This window comes from Cebus imitator, unplaced genomic scaffold (genome assembly GCF_001604975.1).
Source record: "Cebus imitator isolate Cc_AM_T3 unplaced genomic scaffold, Cebus_imitator-1.0 Scaffold83, whole genome shotgun sequence".
Classification (NCBI taxonomy): Eukaryota; Metazoa; Chordata; class Mammalia; order Primates; family Cebidae; genus Cebus; species Cebus imitator.
The window spans coordinates 6974619-7000805 of record NW_016107398.1 but is presented as its reverse complement, the minus strand read 5'-3'; the positions used below and the strand labels follow the sequence as shown (position 1 = coordinate 7000805).

The following is a 26187-nucleotide window of genomic DNA, read 5'->3' as shown; positions in this document are numbered from 1 at the left end:
TATTTACAGTACATATCAATTTGCTTTGCATTTTTATCTCAATAGCTTTTAGGGTACAGTGGTTTATTGTTACGTGGATAAATTATATAGTGGTGAACTCTTGAGATTTTAGTGGACTTGTCACCCAAGTAGTGTACATTGTGCCTAACATGAAGTTTTTTTTATCCCTAGCCCCCTCCCACCCTCTTCTTTCTGAGTCTCTAAAGTCCATTATATCACTCTATATGCCTTTCTGTACTAATCGACAACTTGAAGAATCAGGAGATGAAAGCTATTTCTTCTTCTAATGTAAGGGAATAACTTAGCTCTCACTTTTAAGTAAGAACATATCATTTTTGGTTTTCCATTCCAATGTTTCTTCACTTAGAATAATGGCCTCTAGCTCCATCCAAGTTGCTGCAAAAGACATTATTTTGTTTCTTTTAATGGTTAAATGGTATTCCATGGTATATATATGCCACAATGTTTTAATCCACTCATTAGTTGATGGGCACTTAGGTTGGTTCCACATCTTCAGAATTGTGAACTGCTTTAAACATACATGTGCAAGTGTGTTTATTTTATATATTTTTAAATTAGTTGCGGACATTTCAAAATCTGAAGATTTTGCACAGAAAGATCCACCAGATTTTGCTTGTCTGGAAAAACAGAAATATCCGTTCACATTATGTCATTAGAACAACAATCAGCTGAGGCTGAGTAGAAGCTACCCTCTTGAGACATGTGAAACTGAACCAGTAAACCAAATTTGCAAAAGCTGAATAAATCCAACCAATTCCTTTCACTTATGAAGAAAATGAAGTTCTGAGAAAACTGTTTGGCCTGTCCCCATTTAATGGCAATATCAAAATCAGAAGCCAGATAGTCTAAATTTCAGTCTGTGATCTTCAATGAGAACTCTGTTGCTTTTTCCCTGAAGAACCTGAAATACAGGGATATTACCTGCTTGTAGGCATTATGATGAGGAAACACAAAACGGAACACTGGGCCTTCTACCTCTGCACTCATTATGTTCCATTTCTTTACTCAGCCGGAAATTCTCAGGGGCTGCAAATCAGTAGGGGGGTAAGACTAGCCAGGAACTCAAAGCGCAAACTTTCGAGGCCTGTGATACTGGAACAGCTCTTCCATGTGTCCATGAGAGAGACTGGTGCTAGGAACCAGTAAGTATAGATAAAAATTCTTTGTGCTCCTATCTGAGCAGTGCACTTTAAAAATTCCATGCAGTCTGTATCTGACTTAAATTAGGGTATTATAGCCAAGTTCCCAGTTTCACCAATCCTCAAGCCACACGTCTATGATGTACAGGTGTATGGAACCTACTGCAGTCTCCTGGGAGCACAAATGAAGTATTATCTTTTTCCCTTGACAGATTTGCTCTCAGTGAGGCAGAAGAGACTCTTCTACATGCACCGTTTAGACCCCAACACATTTTCCTGCTCGCTGAATGTAGAGTGACTGTCTTCTCTCAGAACTAAATAATAATGACAATAATCACTGTATGAGGTAGCTTTTTAAATGTGTTTTCTCTTTTAACTCTCAACTCCCTCAGGAGCTGGGGCTGTTCATCTTCACAACTTTATTAATAGGAAATCCAGTAAACAGGATTGGATCTATATAACAACAACAACAACAACAACAACAAACGAAAGCTGGGACAGAAAAGCAACTACTCTCTTATTCATTTAGGTACAATGAAACCCTGGCTTAGGGGCTTTCACAACAGGCATGAATTCGTTAAGTGCCCAGCTGAGCACTAAATCAGACTTGAGTGGAAGAACTAGGAAAGCCTTGGTAAGATCTTTCGTAATTGCTTTGTCATTAATAAGCAGGATTCTGTTACCCACATTCAATGAGCCCATGCTAATAATTTGATTCCAGGCAAGTCTCCCAGAAATAGGTCTTTCAACAGGGAAAAGACCCAAATCCCAATCTAGCAGTGGCCACTCAATTCAAAATCATGCAGGAGAGTTTTTTAAGTACCCGGGTCTTACAATAGTGAAATTACAATAGTGGTAAGAAAAATGTCAGCCTTCTCAACATGGCAACATGTATAGAACGAATCACCATCATGTACATGATGATTTACAAAAAATGTGGCTCTGAAAGGCTATTCAGAAAGATGTGGTCAACAATATTCATTAGCCCTTCACAAGTGCAGGTTTAACAGTTTGCTTATTTCTACATCTTCCTACTTGAGGCTACTGGCTACTTAGCTAGGTCAGAGTCTACACAGGGCCTTCACAAGACTAAGCCTCTCCTCTCCCCTGCTGTTTTTTCATTTTAAGTTAATGGAAGAGTAAACACCCACTGAACCAATATTCCAACAGATAACAACTATAAACTCTCCACAAAATACAAAAAAACACATGAGGGTAGGAGACTGAATAAAAACAGAGGCAAATTTTGAAAACAGGTTGAAATTTTAAAGAAGGGAATGGCACAAGGTTAGTTTCCTGTTGTATAGCTTTTGGGCTGAAAGAAAACTGCAGTCTTTCTGGTCTAAGAATCAGAGCAAACACAGCTGCTGGAAGGTGAGGTGGGGGAATCTCAGAAGAAAGGGAGCCCAAGAAAAAGCACCATGAATTCTGCACATAAATTCTATCCATCTCTCTGGCTGAGCCCCGAACTATGTGCAGCATAGACTCCAGCTAAAGATAAAAGAACTGAATTGAGATTTTCAGCGGCTACCCAAGACACAGTTTACAATTTGGGTCCAAGAAAGTTAAATGCCGGCTAACACAGCTATACATATACATACGTATCTCATAGCACTTTTCAGAGCAATATAACAGAATCCACACATAAACATTTACAATGTTCAGGACACAATCTCAATCACTCAATATATGAGGGATCTCCCCCCAAAATCTGACCATTCTGTAAAGATAAACAATGGAGACCAATTCTAAGATTATCCAGATGTCAAATTTACCAGAAAAGAATTTTAAAGCAGTTATAACTATGTTCAATGAAAACATGCTTGTGGTGAATAAGAAACCTTAGCAGAAATATAAAGAATTAAGTAGAAATTCTAGAACTGAAAGATAAAATTTCAAAATTTAAGTCTTCAACTCCCTTTGGGATACGCTCTTTATTTCCTTCATATTTCTGTTCTTTGGTCCTTTCACGCCTAGAACTAGGTCAACTTAGAATGCAGAGACTAAATTTACCTTTGGATCTTCTATAAGGACACAATCAGATCCACAGTTACTGATGTTCCAATGAGATATGAGATGAGAGTTGCAAAATAACTTATATTCAAAATTACCTCTGCTCAGTTGGAGACTGTTTCAAACACCTTCTACTTGTAACCAAAACTAAATGGGAGATTGCTTGCTGACACTGTAGGCTGTTAATTTTTCTTTGGGAGGCTTGACTTGAGAAAAGGAATTCAGTTAAGTTTGGTGGTGAGATTTTATATACAGTATTTTCATTTGGTGAAGATGTGAAGGCCAGGAATAATAGCTTTTCTGCCTAGGATCCCTGATACTCAACACCAGGCCTGATACTGGTTCCTACATAGATCAAATTTTTCTTTTAGAATGTATCTCCTGCCAGGCATCTGTAGGAGGCAGGCTACATACAATAAGGGAGTGTTTTTATGAGGAGAAAAGTGATGTTCAGAGACAAAGCATCAAAGTCTTATTTTCTGAAGTGAATCTAACATGGAAGTATTTGGAAGAGATAATCCCAAGACTCAATCCATTGGGAGTCTCCCACTGGTCCCTCTTCTCCTTTGGTCACCGAGTTCTACATACTATGAGGCACATACTTCAGAAACAGACAGCTTCCCAATCCCAAAGATTCCTGGTACTCTCAAAAGGAGGACATGATAGGCTAGGGCAGAGACTAGTTCCTGGATAAAACAGGACCCTACTCACAAAAAGCAATAATAAATACAGTAAGAAAGATGACCAAACAAACCTGAAATAGTTTTAGAAATGGAGGTGACAGCTTCTCTGGGTGCAAGGAGTATGATTATTTCACTCAATTAAAACAGTGTACAAAATAAGAAAATGAAAGGTCCCAAAGAGTGTCCTTAGCAATTTTGTAATATGTACCAATGAAAATTGGTTTTCAGTATTAAAATGGACTAATGTCTCTGAGTTAAGAATTAGTTACTACATCAGAAACAGGAAAAAAACAAAGTAAAAAAGCTGAAAAACTAAAAAGCTCCTTTTTTTTTTATCACAGTTCTTCTACTATAAAGCTGATCACCATATCATTGAATGATACAAAATTCCAGAAACTTTACAAAATTCCTTTTTTAAATTTATTTTTTGTTATCAAAGAGAATGTCCAGAAACATTGAGTACTAAAGAATTTGTTCATGGCATTGTTTTACAAAATTTTCTAATGGAGAGTGAATATTTTCTGATGTATTCTTCACTTATTAATGATGAGGTCAATGAACTGATGCAATTATTAAAAAAAAAACAAACAAAAAAAACCCCAAAAACAAAAACAGACAACCTTATAAAGGAAAAACAAAAACAAAAACAAACGTCCATTCTCATTCTGAATCTGTTGACTGGAGTGAATTCAGTGGTCACAATACCACCACCAACTAAGAATCAACTTCCTCAGAGTAGGGAGCTGTTCAGGTCTTCTCAATAGGTCACATAGGTCTCTCAGATATAGGCACCATGTTTTAAGTCTCACACAAAATGTCTGTGTCACTTAAATACACAATATGGCAGTGTTTGTCTTATGGGGACATATTGAAAGAAAGGGACAAAGTAGAAAACAACCTGTTTGCATGTTATATGTGAGTACATTATTGTAGTGTGCGTGGGTTTGAGGGCATTGCAGCCCTTGTTAAAGAGGAATTCCACCAACTGAAGCCTCTGTCAGTTGCCAGCTGCTCTTCGTGCTGAGGATGTCTACTCATTTAACCTTATTTTGTTAAATCAGAGGCCTCTTCATCTACGGTTTGGCTCAAATGGTTTGAACTAAATTTGGTTGTCTATCTCTTCCATCTGAGCTTTATTTCTCAGCCTCAGGATATGTGGGGTACTTGACCGTTTCTATCTTCTCTCGAACTTTGTAGGAGGGATATAGGCCCGTCCTTCCCAGTTTTCTGTTGACACCTTTAGAATAGCCATCCCAATGATTTCCAGCCACACCAATGATATCACCAGGCTCCATGGGAATTTCATCTGCAGTTCGAGGTTGGTGAGCATAAATGGCAATTTGGTTGTGGGCATTCTGGCCCCCAAAATAGTAGATGTCATCTAAAGAATGGAAGTTTGCAGAGGCATCAGGATGCAGTGTTTGCATGATTTCATAAGCAACTCGACAGACCTTGGAAAAGAATTAAAAAAAAATTGTTAGTATATAAAAGCCCTCCTTCACAGCAATCTAAAAGCCCTTGGCCAACAGGATGGGCTCCAGGAGTAAGAGGTTGAAAAGTAGTGGATTCTAGTCACAAGCTTTCAGTCCATGTGCTCTCAGAATATGGTACAAGTCATTTTTCATCTCTGTGTTTGGATCCTTTTTTTAAATTAAAAAAAATCATGAAAGAGTATTATAATTAAAATCTCTACATAGTACAAAATAATTTATGAATTAGTTAATTTTAATAAACATTTATTAAGAGCTACACACACAGTGGTCCAAGTTAGGTAGCTGTGATACCAAAATGAGTAAGACATAGTTTGTGCCCTTAAAGAATCTGAGGTTTAGGATTAGGATTAAAAAAAACTTAACACAAATGCTGATGGTCTCTTTCCTTCGTACACTGTTAATCAATCACACATTCTTGTCTGCTAATTTATAACTTGGTGTCAGAACTGTTTTCAAGAGAGACTCATGTAATTACTGACAATCAACAAGTACCGGCAAGTGAGCTAAAATAAAACACATCTGCCATTTCTGTTCTAAAAAGTTTTAAGTGTGCTGTATAGAGAGTGGCATGCTTGGATGACATAAGCTGGGCTAGCCTTTGAGGAAATGCATCACCCAGATTACTAGAGTTTTAAGGGTACTTAAAAGATCCTGATGTCCAAAGAATACCTTCTCTGCCCACTGAATAACAGGTGAAATTCCAAACTCTGAGCTTCAATACTTGAGGTTAATGCTTGGAAATATAGTTAAACTAAACTATCACCATAAAGGGATAAAATTTAAGTAATTTATACATTGTGAATAGAGAACTCAACTTAGATGAAATTTTCCTAAATCTCCAGTTGTGGTCATCTCGTTTAATAACATTTTACTGTCATTACACCAATATTTTGCATTTGTTTAAAACGATGCTATTCATAGTAGTTGTTAATCTGCTCAGTGGAGCAATTTAGGATTACCCAGGAGTCTTTTAAAATCTTGGCATTTATGAAGGTTAAAAACTTGAATGGTGACACGCTTTGGATCTGTGTAACCCGCCTGAATCTGATGTTGAATTGTAATTTTTATGTTGGAGATGGGGTCTGGTGGGAGATGACTGGATCATGGGACAGTTTCTCATGGTTTAAAACCATCACCCCTTGATGCTGTGGTCACAATAGTGAGTTCTTATGAGATCCAATTGTTTAAAAGTATGTGGCAACTTCCCGTTCTCTTCCTCCTGCTCCAGCCATGTGAAGTGCTGGCTCCCCATTTGGCCACCATGATTGTAAGTTGCCTTAGACCTCCCCAGCATCATGCTTCCCGTATAGCCTGCAGAACCATGAGCCAGTTAAACCAGTTAAACCACTTTTCTTTATAAATTGCCCAGTCTCAGGTACTTCTTAGCAATGCAGGAACAGACTAATGCAAATGGAGATGCCTATTCTTAACTCTATATCAAATGAAATCTGATTAGGTTAATCATCTTCTCAACTTAGAGAATCTGAATTTCAAAAACTTGAGGGGCAATTCTCAAGTGCTATAATTTGCAAATAAAACTACATTTAGACAGTATTTTTAATTTTGCAGTTAGGCAACTAAAACACAAGGTGATTAAGTGATTTGCGCAAATTTTAGTGACAGAATTTCAACTACACACAGAACGAAAATAATAAAAACTTTGCTTTCAAATTTATTAATTCACCAACAAAGGTTATATTGGCAATGTCATTTTACAATTGAGATCATTGGTAGAATACTGAGATTATAATAAAATAGGGATCAAAAAGATCTGGAACTTTTGAACTTCAAATTCAGCCAAAGGCTCATACAAGGCAAGCAAAATTAAGTGGGACTCAGGAAAATAAGAAACTAAATAATTAAAGCAGCTGCAATAATAGCAAACTACAATAACAATGATAGAGGCTAATAATATTAACTGGGCTTTTGCTAACTGTCAGATATTGTTTTTCGGTATTATCTAATGTAATTAGATTACTTTCAGCATCCTCAAAAAATCTACCATTATGTTCATTTTATAGATGTCAAAGGGAAGTTAAGGCATTGCTCAAGGTTATACTATTAAGTGGTAGATTCAGGTTGGAACCCAGGCAGTCTGCATATGCTTGTAACCACTATACATATTTTCTCTTGTAAATCTTATTTTCCATGTTTATATTGTAACACCAGAAAGATATAGCATAAGGCCAAAGACAGCCTTGGGTAAACCTGAGAGTCTTCTTTTCTAGATGTCTTCACATACTCTTCACTCTTACCTAGCCAGGAATCCAAGACCTTCTATTACTCTTAGGCTGACCACAATCTTTACAGTGACAATGAACCCTTATGTGCTTCCTCCTTTTCATGCTTAAATGTCTTACTCTTGTAAAAACAATATCGCACTTGTCCCACACCCGTAGGGATCTGTTTCTTCTGGGGATAATCCTAATAAATAGTGTATATTTTGGTATCAAGAGTTGTTCATGTGTTAGTTAGCCTTGGTGGATAACACAACCGTTTTCTTAAACCAAAGAAACAACTATTATAATAATCGTAGAGATTTCAGACACTGAGGTGGGCCAATATAAAAATGACAAATGTGACTCTAGGCCTCTGTAAGTGTATCAGTGCCACAAAGGTGTGGCCCTTTATTTTTCTCATAAGAATGACTGTTAAGGATAGCAGCTGAGCTTAATGAGCACTGATTATATTCTAGGCACTGTTATAATAGTGTACTCTTCCCTCACCTCATCTCATTTAATTATTAGGACAAATCTGTGAAGTACCATTAATTTTTTACACATGAAGAAGCTAAGCCACAGAAAGAATAGTTTACAAAAATAATAAAATAAAAAAACCAAAAAGGAACTAGTTAATGGCAGAGCCACAAACAGAACTCGTTCAGACTCTTGAGTATATATTCCCTTAGGATAAACACCTTGAATAGTGCCTGCCATATAGCTGGTGCTCAATAAGTATCTGCTGAATGAATATGGCTGGGCGTGGTGGCTCACGCCTGTAATCCCAGCACTTTGGGAGGCCGAGGTGGGTGGATCACAAGGTCAGGAGTTTGAAACCAGCCTGACCAACATGGTGAAACCTTGTCTCTACTAAAAATACAAAACTTAGCTGGGCGTGGTGGCACACACCTGTAATCCCAGCTACTCAGGAGGCTGAGGCAGGAGAATTGCCTGAACCTGGGAGACAGAGGTTGCAGCAAGCCAAGATCGTGCCACTGCACTCCAGCCTGGGTGACAGAGTGAGACTTCATCTCAAAGAAAAGAAAAGAAAAGAATGAGTATTGCTCCAGCCCAGTAATGGCGATGCAACTCAATGGGTGATATTTAACCCTTAAGACCCATATATAACATTCTGAGGAAGTAATTTAAAAACTGTCTGTATCAACCATGGGGCAATTTGCTGCAAAAGGCTAAAAAGATGACTATAGTGTAAATGTTAATGTTTGCATTTAGTCACTCTATGTTTCTACTCTCCTTTCCTTACCTACCATGTGGTTTACAAGTTCAAATCACATGGCAGGTAAATGAAGTCTGCAGCTGATGTCCATACTCAGGTTTGATGCCTGATAGGTGGCATGACTGAGAGCAGCCCATGGTTTGCAAAGCAGTCGCTGGCTACATGTAGTATGTTTCACTTTATTCTGTATTTACATGGCACTGTATCATTTTTAGTACATCATAAAGTGCACAGTAATGGGTAACAGCAAAAATCCTGCCAAAGGATAAACCAGGTATGACTATATTTTAAAAAAATTAAAGAAGGGGAGGAATCCATTGGTCTGAATTTTATCCCTGAGAAGTAGCCTGTGTTTACATAAGCCTCTCAAGCTTTCTCAAGGTAGATAGGATCTTATTTTTGTCAAAATAGATAGAAATGGAAGGAGGATCTCCTAGTGTGAGAAGTTGGAAGTGGCTGAGAGATCTGTGCACTTTTCCTATAAACTGCTTTGTTTTCCTATGCAATAAGGAGAATAAGATCAAGGTCTTTTCTTTGTTGTGAGAAATGCCAGAAGGATGAATGTGATAAACAGCTGCATTGTACAGCACTCAGCATTGTAAGCTAGATAGAGTCCTTGTGGACGCAAATACTTTTCTTGTCTTCTACACTGGGAAGTAGTCACAGAGTTCACACGGTGGGCTTTCACCCTGTGCTTTCTCCATAGTACCCTCAACAGGTATCCACTGTTGTTTTCATGAGCCAAATCTCAATGGAAATTCCTATCCAGAGCCATCTGTCTGGAATAGTTAGCATAGTTTTCGGTTTTGCCCTCTGGGCTTCCAAATTCTGATTCAAAGTGTCATGAGGGCAGTACAGTTGTGTGTGGATTTGGAATTAGACCTCAGAGAGGCTCATGAGAGTATTGTAATAACTGCCATAAAGGGAGGTGCTATAGGGGAAAAAGGTGATTTTGTACTACGGTGACTTTTATAACTCCTTAATCCTGACAAAAACTCTATACTATAGGTACTATTAATTTTTCACATGTAGAAAACATCAACCAGTGGCTGAAACTACTGAGTAACATTGACTGCTCTTTAAACAATGTCTTTAACAATGTTAAAGTCTTTAAAGTGAGCAGCTACAACCATTTCCATAAGTCAGATTTCAGAAAAGTAAAAATTGATCCCAGAACTCGATAAGCAGTATTTTCAGAAAACCTTGCTGATATTGTGCCCATCTACAACTGGGCTGTCAACTGCTGTTATTCTCCAACTATAAATTCTTTGTTTCAGATTTAAGATTCAAATAAGAAAATAAGTGACAAAGGAGATGCTTTGTGCAGAGGTCATTTCCAGTAACCCAGAATAGGGTTAATGCATTTGGTAGAATGTTTTAGAATGTGATTGCATAGCTTTCAAAATTCACTTGATGCAACTGAAAAAATGCTAATATTGCCTCCAATTTTCATATTAAATCCTGAGGACTGTGCTATTCAATTTATGAAGCTTTTAGGACAAACTTGGCTTTGAGAAACAGATCCAATGAAGGAATTCAGAAAGCTAAGAGCAATAATAGTAACAAAATTAGAGAGTAGAGCCACAGTGTTGGCTTTTAAAAACTTATCTTTTAAGAAGAGAGAATTCCCAGACCTCACTTATGGATATAAAACCAAGAAAGATTAGAAGACCTAAGACTGAGGAAGATGGGTCTAAAAACTTATGAGAAATCCTGAATAAGGTGCCATGACATTTTTGCCTGCAGTTTTTCCAACGTCCAGCCTTGCATTTCTCCTTCTAGCATGGCATTTCACTCCTGCAGTACTGTCTACAATAGATCATGGTCAACAGGTCAACTCATTCTCACTATTGTTATACGGTATAACATTACTCAAAGGATAGTGTATAGGAGACAGAAAGCTTACATGAGTAAAACTTGAAGACTGTCAAAGAGTTATGAAGGAGATATTAAACTTGTATCACTTCCTAACATCTCTTGGCACATGAGATTATCATCAAAGAAAGTTGAGAGCTGGTTATCCATGTTTTTATTCTGGGCTGAACTTATTCTCAATGTTTATCTTTTGTCACTCTTCTGGATGTATGGCTTTAGTCTTCCTCTATTTTCTAGAATGCCTATGACATATATATGAAAGTCTGAAGATTAATTTCCCTAAAGTCAACACACACACATTTACTTGCATTTGCCATAGAAATACTAGGACTTCACTCACCTTTTGGGAATGAAGAACTTTCTTTCTGAAAAATCACATCATATGGCAATATTCTCTTTCTATAAGCTAAACAAAATGAAGTTGAGGTGGTACACTGGCCCAGAGAAATGTACATGCTGAATGTTAGCTGTTCATCTTATTTATAAACCTAAGCAGAGCTAATGAAGTCTTTGAATAGCTTGTTTCATAAATGTGAGAGAGAGTATATAGTCTGAAATGAAGTCATGTGAAAAAGAGCTGCAAAATAAATACTATAGAGTCTCTCTAACAAGCAGAGACATTCCTTTACCTATCCATATATATAATAATAGCAGCGAATGTGTTTAATGCTATATTGCTAGGTACTACTCATAGTGCTTTACTTTTTATAACTCCTTAATCCTCACAAAAACTCTATACTATAGGTACTATTATTTTTTCACATGTAGAAAAATAAACCGTTAAGAGATAGGCTAAATAATTTTTTCAAGGCCACACAGCCACTAAATGGTCAAAGTTGGACTCAAATACAGATAGCCTGACTCCACAGCACAGGTTGCCTCTTTCTTGTTCTGTGATCCGTGGTCAATGGTTTGGCATTTTATCCCATCAGTGACTTTTTCTCATGCTCTGTTGGCATTGATGACAACATATTTCTAGGCATTTTTAAACAATTCCAATTTTGGTTTATGGTAAGAGAAGCTATATAATAATCCTGCAATCAATTTCACTCACACTGCAAAAACATTAAACTTTACTAAATACTTCTTTACTAAAACATTTGAAAAAAATACTGAGGTACAAGTAAGTCCAAAGAGTTATCACTGAATGTGAAATTATTCTACAATTTCAAACGCTACAGCTGTTAGTCATCCAGTAAGGTACATGATAATGGAGGTAATCACATTAGGCAAACTGCTACTCACTATATAAATGTGAGGTATTTTTATTGTTAAACTTTTATTCTGAACCCTAATATAAAATATTTTGAGATATTCAAGTCTATTTTGGGTTATGAAATATTGCTTGAGTTTTGCTTAGGTTCAAATGAGTGAAATGGTTTTGGGTGAACTTTGACTGCCAAGAGCTTTTAGGAACAATATGATATATAAATATGAGCCTTAGTCCTTTGGGCAGAAAAAGTCTTCTCAGCACCATTCTTTCTTCATATGAATTGCTTCTCTGGACCCAAGGTCTGAACACACTGAGGTCAACATTATGCATAAACCCAAACAAAGTAGTAGACAATATTCTTCTCCTGGACAGAATTCTACCATCATGAAGTGACAGAGATCCTGATTTCTAGGTTAAAAGGAGTTATGAGGATCCAAAATTCTAAAGTATAACTTCAAAAAGGAAGAAAAAAAAGAGTAAAGAAAAAAAATTTCTTTCTATTCCAGAATGAGCCTATTACTAAGGTTGGTTGGGAGAAGAAAAGCAAAATATGAGTACAATCCTGTAAGTCTCAGTGCCGACCTACATGTGAGGTTGGTCAACATTCAGACATGTATATATTTATTTAATTTTAGAGTCTTAAGACTAGAACAATGGTTTTTGACCAGGGCAATTTTTCCCCACAGGGGACATCTGGCAATGTCTGAAGACATTTTTGGTTGTCACAACTTGAAGTGAGGGTCTTACTGGCCAGGGATGCTGCTAAATATCCTATAGTACACAATATGGTTCCTCACAACAAAGAATTATCTGGCCGAAAATAATGCCTTGGTTGAGAAACCTGGACTAGAGGAGTTGACTTCAGGCAGGCCTAAAATCCAGGCCTACAGAAAAGGTGGCATACTTGGGAAAGTGACTCTTCATTCACTCATTCTAATAATAAGCATCAAGAATATTTGGAGGTTGTTACCAGTTACATATATCTGTTGATCAGGCAGGTACATAGATTCTCAAAAACAGTTGGAAGGAACCAAGTAGTTATAAACCTTGCCCCTTTCTTCCAATAAGAATGGAAATGAGAGTTTCTTAAAGATAGCATCTGCACTCCAATTAGGGAGAAACATCAATAGTAGATGCCTTCATGGGAACCTGAAGAAATTTTCCCTTCTGATTAAGATTGCTGCTATGTGTTCTGTGCAGCTACCTTTGGGTAGTAAGCTGTATTCTTATTCCATATTGAAGGAATTTGTAACCTTTGCCTGGATAGGTATCTTTCCAAAAATTGTATCATTACAACATATATTGTCATATAATAAGAAAGTATCCATTCCTTTTACTCTCTGAAGTATACTCTCATGAAAATGATGTGGCTTTTTTTTTTTTTTTCTTTTCTTTTTTTTTTTTTTTTGTTTTTTTTTTTTTTTTTTTTTTTTTTTTTTTTTTTTTTTTTTTTCATTTTTTTTTTTTTTTTTTTTTTTTCTTTTCTCTGCTTCTTCTCAGCATTTAAGCATACATTTATCTTAAACCAATTTATATGTTCTGGTAATTATTCTCTAGTTATTTCATGTGTGTACTTTGCTTATCAGATTCTGGACCAGGGCAAGGACTGTAACTTCAATCTCCTTTGAAATTTCCTCTGCATCTAGTATAATTTTGAGCATATTTAGCAGCTGGTTGAATGAACTAATCAATAATACGTGCATAAATAAGAGAACAGAATAAAATCCACAATAAATATTGTTATACTGATATTCCGCAAGGCATATAAAGCTGATTGGACCACTCATAAAAACACAAACACCAAACCCATAAAATACAATCATCTGCAACAATTAAATTCAAAGAATAATTGTGATATTGTATTGCTTGAATTTAACATACAGTTTCTCATTTGGTAGAAATGTAATAGAACTTGAAAGGGAATTACATTTACACTCCTTTCTGTAAAGCAATTAACTGAGGCAAAATTTAGGGCATTTAAGCCTCTCAGTATCAGTGCACTCGTGTAGAAATGGATGGATTCTGGTTACATATTGACTATATGCAAAATTAGAAAGTATTAAGTAAGCTTAATTACTTGTTTCTGTTAAATGCTGTGAACAAGCCAGGTACTTTAAACAACTCCAGTAACTGGCTTCAGTGGAGATGTAGTCAGCCACTGCTTGCAAACAGCTAAATATTCGGTGCACTTGAATGGCTATTTTCATTCTTTCACAAAAGGGATCACTACTGAGTATCAGAAAAATTGCACGTGAGTCACAATAATGAACATTAAAAACACACAGACATACAAATTTTTTTTTGACTCCTATACAACCAAAAAGTACTGGTTATTTTAAAATACCCTACTGAGATGGTATTATCTGGGATGAAAAAGTACACACAAGGAAGTCTGCCTTACCTGGGATGAAAAAGTACACACAAGGAAATCTGCCTGAGAGAGAAAATGTATATCCAGGATCACTCCACGAAGTGAATTTTCTGTGTATCGATTGTGCAGTCCAGCTGACCAAGAAATAGAGTTATCACTAATAAATTCATAATTGGGGTACCTGAAAAAGAAATTAATTTATAGATAGTCACAGAAAACACAGTATCCTATCAGAAGGTACACTTGCTACTTTGACTAAGAGCTTTCTAACAGAAAAGAGACCTTTAATTACAGCATTTAATAGTGTGTAGTTGATGAGGCATCTTAGAAGTCCATCAATGGGGAAGAAACCACTCTGAAATGCCCTGTATATTAAACTTTATTGGCATATCATATAAGACACACATACGCACATCAAAATGTCCTTTATCAATTCATGAAATAGTTGAAAATTTATGTCTCCTTTTTCTTTTTGTAATGAGTGACTTCTAAGAGTTTATTCAAACTGCTTTCATATTTGGTCACTGGGCTTTTCCTTTAGAATATAAATATCATGATAAAACCACATTAAAATTTTTAATTTAGAATTTTTGATAATTCAGATTTGGGTTAGACTTTGTAAATGCCTTCTTCATTGACATTACAAGTTAATAATACAAAGAAGTTAAGAGATGAATATTCTAAAAATTTGTGAGAACAGTCTCCCTTAACCTGTATCCTTCTTAAAGAACCATCTACTTTTACCTAATAACAGTAATAGAAAGCCCATTCTAATAAATTTATGGAAGCACATTCCTTATAGATGTCCAAGTAATATTTTGGCAGTCTTGCTAGAGATAGAATGTGTTTAAAAGTATTCATCCAGGATATCTTTTAAAAGTCTATCATATGTTCAAATGATTCTACTCTGAATTCAAGGTTTAATTGTATTCTAGTATAGATGCAATCATTTTTCAGTATACGAGCTAGATATTCAGAGATAAGCTATAAAACTTGGGAAGTTACATGAAAGAACAATAATTTTACCTACCTTATAGAAGTTCATAAGAATTAATACATTAAGTGATGTAAAGCACTTAGAAGAGTACCTGGTATAGTAAATGCTCAATAAATACTAGCCATCATTATAAAGCATTCTTTCCCCTTAGATGTCTACCTGGTTTTATTCCTTACTTCTTTACATCTCTGCTCAAATATCGCCTTATTGGTGAGGAGTGCAGCAATCCATATCCCTTTTATCAGCCACATTTTTCTCCATAGCTTTTATCACTTGATATAATATATATTTACTGTTTGTGTACTGCCTGCTTCCATTCTCCACTTGCATTATCCCTAATGGGAATATAAGTCCTTGAAAAGGAGGCATTTATTCTGCATTATACACCCAGAAGAGAATATGGAACATAATAGAGGACGAATAAATATTTGCTGAAATAATAATAGTGCCTATATAGAAACCTTGAACCATTAGGAGTCGGTTTACATGTCTGTCTTCCAAACAGTATTCCAAAAGAGGTTAGGACCGTGACTTATTTTTCTTTGGATCACAGCATCTAGCACTCAACACAATGCTATGTGAATAAATACTTGAACAAGTGAGTGCTACCTATGCCTGGAACTTTTCCTAATCCCCTAAGAGCTGATTCAGTTTCTCTTCATTTCATGGCCACCAAGGAGCTTTCCCTCATTGCCTCTGTAATAATGACTATAAAGGCAAAGTCTCTGAGCACTGTTTCAGACTGCTATTCAGTGTTCAAATCCATTTGGCCTCATTATTTTTGACAGTTTGCCCTCTTCAGCTCAAAGTCAAGGAGATGAAGAAAATGTCACATTTGTTCTGAAAAGAAAACAACCAGAAATAGTTTAAATGTGATTCTTGTGAAGCTGCATACCCAGGCATGGAGCAGAAACAGCAACAAAGAAATATGAAATGCTGGAAGGTGATAGAAAGGGGGAACTGATCAAACCAGTATAGGTTTTATCCTTGAATAAAGACTAACTTTGTCAGCATGATTTGGATGCTCAGTGAAACAAAGAAAGGAGTGATAAATTTACCAAGAAGTAACACTAACATTAACGGCCTTCTTAAATAAAACAGCCCTCTTTGGAACCAAATCAAAAGGGTACCTAAGGCTGGGTGTGGTGGCTCACACCTATAATTCCAGCACTTTGGGAGGCTGAGGCAGGCAGATTGCTTGAACTCAGGAGTTCAAGGACCAGCCTGGACAACATAGCAAAACTCCACCACTATTTTTTTTTTTTTTTTTAAAGGTACCTAAGTTCCTCAGGCCCTTCTCTATGTGCAAAAGAGTTCCCTTGGGCCTATCTCTATGGCTCTATAAAGGATACCTAAATGTAAAACAAAACAAAACAAAACATACACAAACAAAACAAAGTGAATAATGGAAGAAGGAAATTTTATACCTTTCATAATGAGCATGAAACTTTTTGCACAAACATGCTTCTTGTCTTTTGCCCTCAAGTATGTCAGTGGAGGAATTCTTCTACCTTGAGGTTACAGATACTGGGAATAATAATTTTTTTTCTTTTTCCATCTTATAAAAATTTATTTTTATATCATCAACAAAGGACTAGCTTGCAGTTATAAACTATTATCTGGTGTTCTTTTCTGAAGTCCTTCTCTTGACTGAAGGAGATACTCCTCTTTGTGACTTCACTGTACCTGATACGTAGACTCCAGGAGACTTATCTAACTATATTGCAATTATGTGTTACATGTATATTGTCTACCCATTGGTTACTCCCTGAGACAAGGAGCCACATATTATCTTTTGACTTTGTATTCCTAGCGCTCTGTGCTGTGTCCAGCATATTATAGGGGTTCAGTAAAACAGTGAACAAATATACCACTCATTGCTGATACTTCGTTTCACAGGGCAACCAAATACTTCACAAAAACTTTTAACAAATTAAAACTTTTAACAAGTTGTAACACAATGGTAAGTATTTGTGTATCTAAACATTGAAAAAGTACAGTAGAAGTACAGCATTTTAAAAATGAAAAATAAACTCAATATGTAAATATTTTACCTGGGAGACTTTTGAAGACTTGTTTTTCTTCCTATTTTAACCCCATCCCTAATCTCCACAATCTTAGAATACAATATTGGATAGCCAGCTTTAATGGTTCTTATTTCTTTGACTGTCAATGATTCTGTGACTCAAACACTATAATACTGGACTACTTAAAAGACTGCCACAATAGCAATGACTGCCACAGTCACTGTGATGCTGGTGGTAAAATCTTATGGATGAACTAAATCTTAACATAGAGAAGACTGAAGTGTAATAACCAAGCCACAAAGCGTTAACTGATCATCTTCACGTAGAAGCTACGTGTATAAAGCGAATTTTAACCTCTTTTCAAAGAATGAGCAACCCAGAAAATGGATTCTTCTCTGACTGTGTGAACAGTATACATCATTTAATTCTTCATCTCTTCACTCTCTTGAAGCAGAAAAGTCTTATAATGACTACCTTGGACACTATATATTTTGTTAAGAGATTAATTCATGCTTTTGGTCTCCTAAAACAATGGCAGAGGTATTATGATTTGCTTAGGTATCAACACCAGTCCGGAGTGGTTTAAAGCAGAGTTAAATCAGAGTGGAAAAACATTTAAGTAAAAGAAAAAAGAAAAAAACAAAATACAAAACCCCAGCATTTAAATCCCTGAGAAATGACTCAAGTCGAAAATAAAAATAAAACAATTTACAAAGAGAAAAAAGGCTACTACTATATTTATAACAGAATATAGAGGAAATTGCTGCTTGGACTACCACTGGGAGGGGAGTTATAGCTGTTGGCTACAAGGAGGAAATTCTAGTTTTACTATTCCTGCAGTCCAAGTACATACTGCCAACTGTACTACAAGGGTTGTTGGTATAAAACTGTCATGCTGTGCTATGGATCAAAGCTATAAAATGTTTATATCTAGCTGGGTGTGGTGGCATGAGCCTGTAGTCCCAGCTACTCAGGTGGCTGAGGTGGAAGGATCATTGAACCCAGGAGGTCAAGGCTGCAATGAGCTGAGATCCTGCCACTGCACTCCAGCCTAGACACTGTCTAAAAAAAAAAAAAATAGTTCATATCCTTGCATCTAAATACTTTCAACTCTAGAAAGCTAGCTTAAGGAAATAATGTGGATAATTAGGCATACATCAAAGCATTGCTTATAAGAATGAGACATTGGAAATAATCTGTCTAATATTAGGAGAACAGTTGGTCAAATAAGCAATGGCATATCCATACAGTATATATGTATGTAGTGATTAAAAAAGATGTTTAGGCTGGGCATGGTGGCTCACATCAGTAATCCCAGCATTTTGGAGGACAGGCGGGGGGCACTGCTTGAGCCAAGGAGTTCAAGACCAGCCTGAACAGCATGCGATCCCATCTCTACCCCCAAAAGGCAGCCAGGCATGATGATGCATGCCAATGGTCCCAGCTACTTGGGAAGCTGAGGAAGGAGGATCTCTTGAGCCCAGGAGGTTGAGGCTGCAGTGAGCCATGCTTGCACCACCGCATTCCAGCCTGGGTGACAAAGCAGAAAAAAAAAAGATGTTTACAATGACTGTTTTAGCAACCCAAGGGAATGGATCTATTGCTATATTAAGTGAAAAGGGTTTAAATTATATAGAATTCAATCAACTACAGTCATGCTCCACTTAACAAAGAGGATATGTTCTGAGAAATGCATCATTAGGCAATGTTATTTCCATGCAAACATCATAGAGTGTATTTAAAAGAACCTGCATGGCACAGCCAACTACACCATACCTAGGTTACACGTATATACCCACCCAGGCTATATGGAATGACTTACTGCTCCCAGGCTACAAACCTGTACAGCATGTTATTGTATTGAATAGTGAAGGTAGTTGTAACACAATGGTAAGTATTTGTGTATCTAAACATAGAAAAAGTACAGAAGTACAGTATTATAATCTATGGAACCACCATTATACAGGTGTTTCAACACTGGCTGAAATGTTATGTGGTACACGGCTGTATTAAAAAATGACACTACATACATGGGATTAAGGATAATACTTTTTCCTTGCTAGGGAAATGATATGGTTTGGCTGTGTTTCCAAACCTCTCCTGTGCTGTTCTTGTGATAGTGAATAGGTCTCACAAGATTCAATGGTTTTAAAAACAGGCGTTTCCCTGCGTAAGAGCTCTTCTCGTCTGCCACCATGTGAGTCATGCCTCTTGCCTTCCACCATGATTGTGAGGCCTCCCCAGCTATGTGGAACTGTAAGTCCATTAAACCTCTTTCTTTTGTAAATTGTCCAGTCTCGAGTAAGTCTTTATTAGCAGTGGGAAAATGGACTAATATAGTAAATTGGTACCAGAAGTGGAGTGCTGCTGAAAAGATACCTGAAAATGTAGAAGTGACTTTGGAATTGTGTAATAGGCAGAGGATGGAACAGTTTGGAGGGCTCAGAAGAAGAAGGAAAATGTGGGTAAGTTTGGAACTTCCTAGAGACTTGTTAAATGGCTTTGCCCAAAATGCTGATAGCAATATGAACAATGAAATCCAGGTTGAGGTGGTCTCAGAGCTTGCTGCAAACTGGAACAAAGGTGACTCTTATGTTTTAGCAAACAGACTGGCAGCACTTTGTCCCTGCACTAGAGATTTGTGGAACTTTAAACTTGAGAGAGATGACTTAGGGTATCTGGCAGAAGAAACTTCTTCTATGCAGCAAAGCTTTCAAGAGATGACTTGGGTGCTGCTAAAGGCATTCAGTTTTATAAGGGGAGCAGAGCATAAAAGATTGGAAAATTTGCAGCTTGACAATGTGATGGAAAAGAAAATCCCATTTTCTGAGAAGAAATTCAAGCCAACTGCAGAAATTTGCATAAGTCACCAGGAATTGAATGTTAATCACCAACACAATGGGAAAAATGTCTCTAGTGCATGTCAGAGATTTTGTGGCAGCCCCTCCTATCACAGACCTGGAGGTTTAGGAGGAAAAAATGGTTTTGTGGGCAGGGGCCAGAGTCCCTCTGCTGTGGCCTCTGTTCCAGGCACTCCAGCCATGACAAAAAGGGGCTAAGTACAGCTCAGGCTGTTGCTTCAGAGGGTGGAAGCCCTAAGCCTTAGCAGCTTCCATATGGTGTTGGGCCTGCGGATGCACATAAGTCAGGAACTGAGGTTTAGGAACCTCTGCCTGAATTTCAGAGGATATATAAAAACACCTGGATGCCCAGGCAGAAGTTTGCTGCAGGAATGAGGTTCTCATGGAAACCTCTGCTAGGGCAGTGCAGAAGAGAAATGTGGGGTTGGAGCTCCCACATAGAGTCCCTACTGGGGCACCACCAAGTGGAGCTGTTAGAAGAGGGCCATTGTTCTACAGACCCCAGAATGGTAGATCCACCAACAGCTTGCACCATGTACCTGGAAAAGCCACAGACACTCAATGCCAGCCAGTAAAAGCAGCTGGCGGGGGGACAGGCGGGGCTATACCCTGCAAAACAATAAAGGTGGAGCTACCCAAGGCTGTGGGAGCCCACCTCTTGCATCAGTGTAACCTGATGTTAGACATGGATGTGAGACATGGAGTCAAAGGAGATCATTTTGAAGCTTTAAGATTTGACTGCCCCACTGGATTTCGGACTTTCATGGGGCCTGTAGCCCCTTTGTTTTGGCCAATTTATCCCATTTGGAATGGCTGTACTTATCCATGCCTGTATCCCCACTGTATCCAGGAAGTAACTAACTTGCTTCTGATTTTATAGGCTCATAGGCAGAAGGGACTTGCCTTGTCTTGGATGAGACTTTGGACTGTGGGCTTTTGAGTTAATGCTTAAATGAGTTAAGACTTAGGGGGACTGCTGGGAAAGTATGACTGGTTTTGAAATGTGAGGACATGAGATTTGGGAGGGAGGAATGATATGGTTTGGCTGTGTCTCCACCCAAATCTCATCTTGAATTCCCATGAGCTGTGGGAGGGACCCTGTGGGAGGTTACTGAATCACGGGGGCAAGTCTTTCCCATGCTGTTCTTGTGATAGTGACTAAGTCTCACAAGAGCAAATGGATTTAAAAATGGGAGTTTCCCTGCACAAGCTCTCTTTTCTTGTTTGCCGCCATGTGAGACATGCCTTTCACCTTCCACCATGATTGTGAGGCCTCTCCAGAGATATGTAACTGTAAGTCCATTAAACCTCTTTCTTTTGTAAATTGCCCAGTCTGGGGTATGACTTTATCAACAGCATGAAAATGAACTAATACAGTATTTACCAACTTCTGTATTTTTAAACAAGCATGAATTAATTTGCTCATCAAGAAAATAAGGGAAAAAGTTTGTGATGCATTCAAGAACAAATCAAAGAATGACAAAAGTAGTATCTTTTACTTCAACCAAGCTACAAATTAAGTCTGGTGTTTTAAATTGAAGAAACATGGTAAGCTATGAATTTTTTATTGTGTTCTGTATCCAAATGTTCATTTAACCCCTCTTACATTAAATCATTATTACTTGGCCGATTATTTGCCCTTTGTTTACATATATACGTATCTGTGTGTGTGTGAGTGTGCATATGTATGCTAGTGTGTATACATGCTCAAGAGAGGAAGCCTTGAATAAAAAAGGCAATTTGCTTCAGGTTAGTTTGGAATATTCAGAGGTAGAAAGAGGATTTAAATTGTTATCTAATGAGTTAGATTAATACCTGTACCATAGTTCTCATTTTGAAATTTCTTTTCCTCACCCCCCATTTGAAATATGGGGAACAATGAATACATTAATTAAACAGCTAAAAAGCTTAAATGATTAACTGTTAATGTTTCCAAACTGATGGGATTGAAATCAACATCAGTTAAGATTTACTGGGCATTTATCTACAGCTACATATTATGTCCAAGTGCTTATAATCTAATGAAGGAGACAGAAGTAAGCAGGTGCTAAAGACTACAACAGAGGGCTGCATAGAGTAGGGAACACAAGCCAGTCACGGGTTCAGGGATGACTTCTGGAGGACATAGCATCTAAGCAGAACTAAGACTAGAATTTTCTTCTCCTTAATTTCCTACTTTCACATACATTTAATACGTCCTTCCTTTATTGACAGTAAATAAAGAACAACTCCAGGTTTACCCAGATCCTATAAGAAGTGTCCAGTTAGGATTTGTGCTTTATCTATGTGTTTTCATGATATCCCATGTTAACCCTAGAATAGTGATACACTGTAGTGTAACTGTTTATTCCCCTACTACATTTGGGAATTCCTTGACAGCAGGGAGTATCTTGCTTATCATGAAATCCCCAGCACCCAGCACAATGCCTGAAGTATAGGTAAGCTCACAAAATGATTGTTACTGTTCAATACACACTAGTAGTCTTTAGTCCTCCACTTACAAAACTTAACTTTTTGATTCCTTACCTTTCTTTAGTGTAGCTTTCAAATTCCAGAAATTATTATAAGGCAAAACTTTACATACGTGTTCAGTTGCCTATAACTCTTAGTGAAGATAGTGAAATCAAAATGGAAAGTACCTGGTTTTATTGCTAACACTCTGTATAGCTGGCTAGTAGTATCGATTGCCTGTTTATGTCCCCACAAATTCCTATGTTGAATCCCTAACCCCAATGTGATATGTTTGGAAATGGGACCACTGAGAAATAACTTGGCCTAGATGAGGTCATGAGAGTGGGGCCCTTATAAGATCAGTGTCCTTATATGTAGAGCCATCAGAACACTTACTCTCCTGTTCTCTGTATACACGAAGAGGTCACAAGAGCACACAGTGAAATAGTGGCTGCTTACAAGCCAAGAGAAAATGAAATCTATCTTGCCAGCACCTTGATCTTGAACTTCCCAGCCTCAGAACTGGGAGAAATACCTTTCTGTAATTTAAGTCACTCAGTCTGTTATTTCTTTATGGCAGCTCCAACAGACTAATGAAAATTTTGGTACCAAGAAGTAGGGTGATATTTTTAATGACGATCATGATTATTGCTGGTGACAATGCATGTCAGTGGTCCAGTTCACTTTACACTTCTTATAAGGTATTCTTGGATATGGCTAATAAAAATGCATTTACTAGATTGACAGTTATACAAGTACAAAGTCACTTTAATTTTTAAAACCCTAATAATTAGCAATAATAATATAAAAAAATCACAAGTCATGGGAAGTAAGAATTCTTTTAAACTGAAAGAGACAACCCCACTCCAGAATCATTAGTTGGTCTAACTTACTTTGTTTTTGCCTCCTTTAATAAAGAAGGGTCATCTGTAGCCAGATACACTCTTTTTTTGTCCACTTGCATTCTGCGTGCAAGAAGCTGAAAATGTTCTTCAACATGCACCATGTACTCTTCAATGGGATGGAAGGCAGCTTCTGTTCCCACTTTGTCTGTGCGTCTGACATGGACTCTGGGGGAGAAATTCAGATTCTGCTGATAATGTACTGATCCACTGAGTGCTTTGGGGGTACTCAATTTATACTCCTACTTGTGGTGGCATTATAGGTATTTTAAACTTATTTTTCTTTCATTTTCACCATTAGAAAAAGTAAAACACACAGCATTTTAAAAACTCAAAAATACATATTCTAAAAATATTTGCAGGCTAAACAATATAATGGGAATTAGAAAATAAGCAAAGCCTTTGAAGAATGCTTTCTTACAGAGAAAATAATTCACATCTTAGGAATAAATGGGAGATTTCAGAGTGGCATTTCATGCTAGGCAGCAACCAGCTGTCTGGAAAAAAACTGAATATAACAAGATTTTTGTTACCAGGATGATGCCAGGATTCATAGTTGTTACTAAAGAACATTAAAGATATTATTTGTAAAGTTCTGATGCCAAGGGTTTTTCTCTTTATTTTACCCTGTAGAGTCACTTTAACTGCCAGCTAGCAGAACTTAAAGTTGTTCAAGGAAAACACAGACCTGGATAAACTTTTACAGCACCATTAAGACAGGCAAACCTTTTAAGGGCTTTTACTTTTTTAGGTAAATGGAGCCAATTCCAGCCCTTCTGTTGTGGGCATAATGAATTTCCTTTCTCTGTTTTTCACCATATCAAATGTGAGCAGATACTGATTTCATCTGTCATATTTAAGAAAAGCCCAAAATTGTAAAATTGCGGACACCAATTCACACTGTACTGCATGGAATAATGCACTGACTATTCTCCTCTCATCTTAGTGCTTCCAAAGTAATTTTTTAAAGACAAGGTCTTGCTCTGTTGCACAGGTTGGAGTGCAATGGCACGATTATGGCTCACTTCAATCTCTGCCTACCAGGCTCAAGTGATCCTCCTACCTCAGCATCCTGAACAGCTGGGACTACAGGCATGTGCCACCATGCCTGGCTAATTTTTGCATTTTTTTTTTTTTTTGTTGTATTGATGGGGTTTCAACCATGTTGCCTAGGTTGAGTTTTCTCAAACTCCTGGGCTCAAGTGATTCATCTGCCTCAGCCTCCCAAAGTGTTGCAATTATAGGCATGAGCCACAGTGCCTGGCCCCAAAGTAGTATTAATGGAAATAAACAGTTTATTTTCATAAATTAAAAGATCCTCCTTAAATCTTGCCTTCCCCTCCCCCCAGACTGCTAAATCACTATTCATATGTAGAAACAGAAAAAGGTAGATTTGTGTACCTTTAGGTTACAGCATATGGGTATGCCTTAGACCAAGTCTAAGGCCAGTTTTTTATTATGAATCTGGAGCGAGGGTTTGATTTCCCTAGAGTTACTCTGCCATCTTCATGGATATTCTTTGCTTTGTATTTCAGACTATAATCCAGATGTGGATACAATCATATGAACATCTAATTCGATCACCTTTTCCTTCCCGCATCCTTCATAATCACCCTTTCTCTGGGGAAATGGGAGTTGTTCAGTGTGCTCTATAGAGATGAAGTGGGGCAGAACAAATGATTCCACTGAATTTCAATCAAAAGTTACATGAGAAGAAATGTGATTTGATATTCTGATTTCACATGTACCTTCCTTTAGCTCTAACACTTAGAATGGGGTCAATAACTTCGCTACATATGAAGACTAAGACATAAGGAAAGATGGGGAGGTGGGAAATATGAAAATAAAAATAAAAAGAAGCTGGACATGGTGGTACATGCCTATCAACCCAGCTATTATACTTGGGAGGCTGAGGTAGGAGGATCACTTGAGCCTAGGAAGGTCGAGGCTGCAGTGAGCCACTACACTTCAGCCTGGGTAACAGAGTGAGACCCTATCTCAAAAACAACAACAACAAAAGTCAAAAGAGAGCCGTGGTAAGAGAAGAAAGAACCAAAGGAAGAGGAGCACTGGAGACAGTAATAGAACACTACTAAGCAATTTTCTCAGCTGTTCTAAGTAAACAAAAAAAAATGAATAGTCTCCCTGTGCCCTTAGGATAACTCTAGAACCTCCGTTCTTTGGTGGGGCTATAAAAATTAAACTATATATTGTAAAATTAACAATATATTGTAAAGATACATAACCCTACTACTACATATCACAGTTGGAGGAAAAAAATCAGGTTCTTACCCAATAACTGGATGTTTGAAGCCAAGCTTCTTGGTGGCTTCTTCTATTTCCTTTTCTAGCCAAGGCTGTGGGCGGATCAAGTATTTGACAAACTGAGACACCCACCACACTGCAGGGTCACCATGTACTCGTACAAGCCGATCTGCGAGGTCTTCTGGTACAGCCAAAGGTAAATACGGAGGACGGGGATGAAGACTGTCTACAATGGGAAGCTCGACCACTTGAACATTTTTGTCCTTCACTTCACCTGACAATATCAAAACATATAGTCATTACTACACAGTATTCCTTATACATCTACCATTTAACAAGAACTCACTCTGAGTGCTTTCATCCTCATAGCAACTCTAGCGAATTCTTTTTTTTTTTGAATTCTTTTTTTTTTTTTTTTTT

The 26187-nt window shown here is 37.4% G+C and overlaps 1 protein-coding gene across 7 annotated transcripts in view; it reads right to left on the bottom strand.

Annotated features, from left to right (window-relative positions):
- Positions 1-3289: 3289 nt before the first annotated feature.
- FUT8 (fucosyltransferase 8) overlaps positions 3290-26187 on the bottom strand; it is a 320765-nt gene continuing 297867 nt past the window's right edge. For 3 of the 7 annotated variants that reach the window (XM_017534019.2, XM_017534018.2, XM_017534024.2), the window contains 4 exons: positions 25795-26041; positions 23494-23670; positions 14295-14445; positions 3290-5307 (listed from right to left, as the gene is read on the bottom strand). In XM_017534019.2, the coding sequence (XP_017389508.1) occupies positions 4990-5307; positions 14295-14445; positions 23494-23670; positions 25795-26041 (893 nt within the window). In that variant the 3' untranslated portion in view covers positions 3290-4989. The remainder of the gene's footprint in view (positions 5308-14294; positions 14446-23493; positions 23671-25794; positions 26042-26187) is intronic. The other 4 variants (XM_037740462.1, XM_037740463.1, XM_037740465.1 and 1 more) reach the window with 2 other exon arrangements.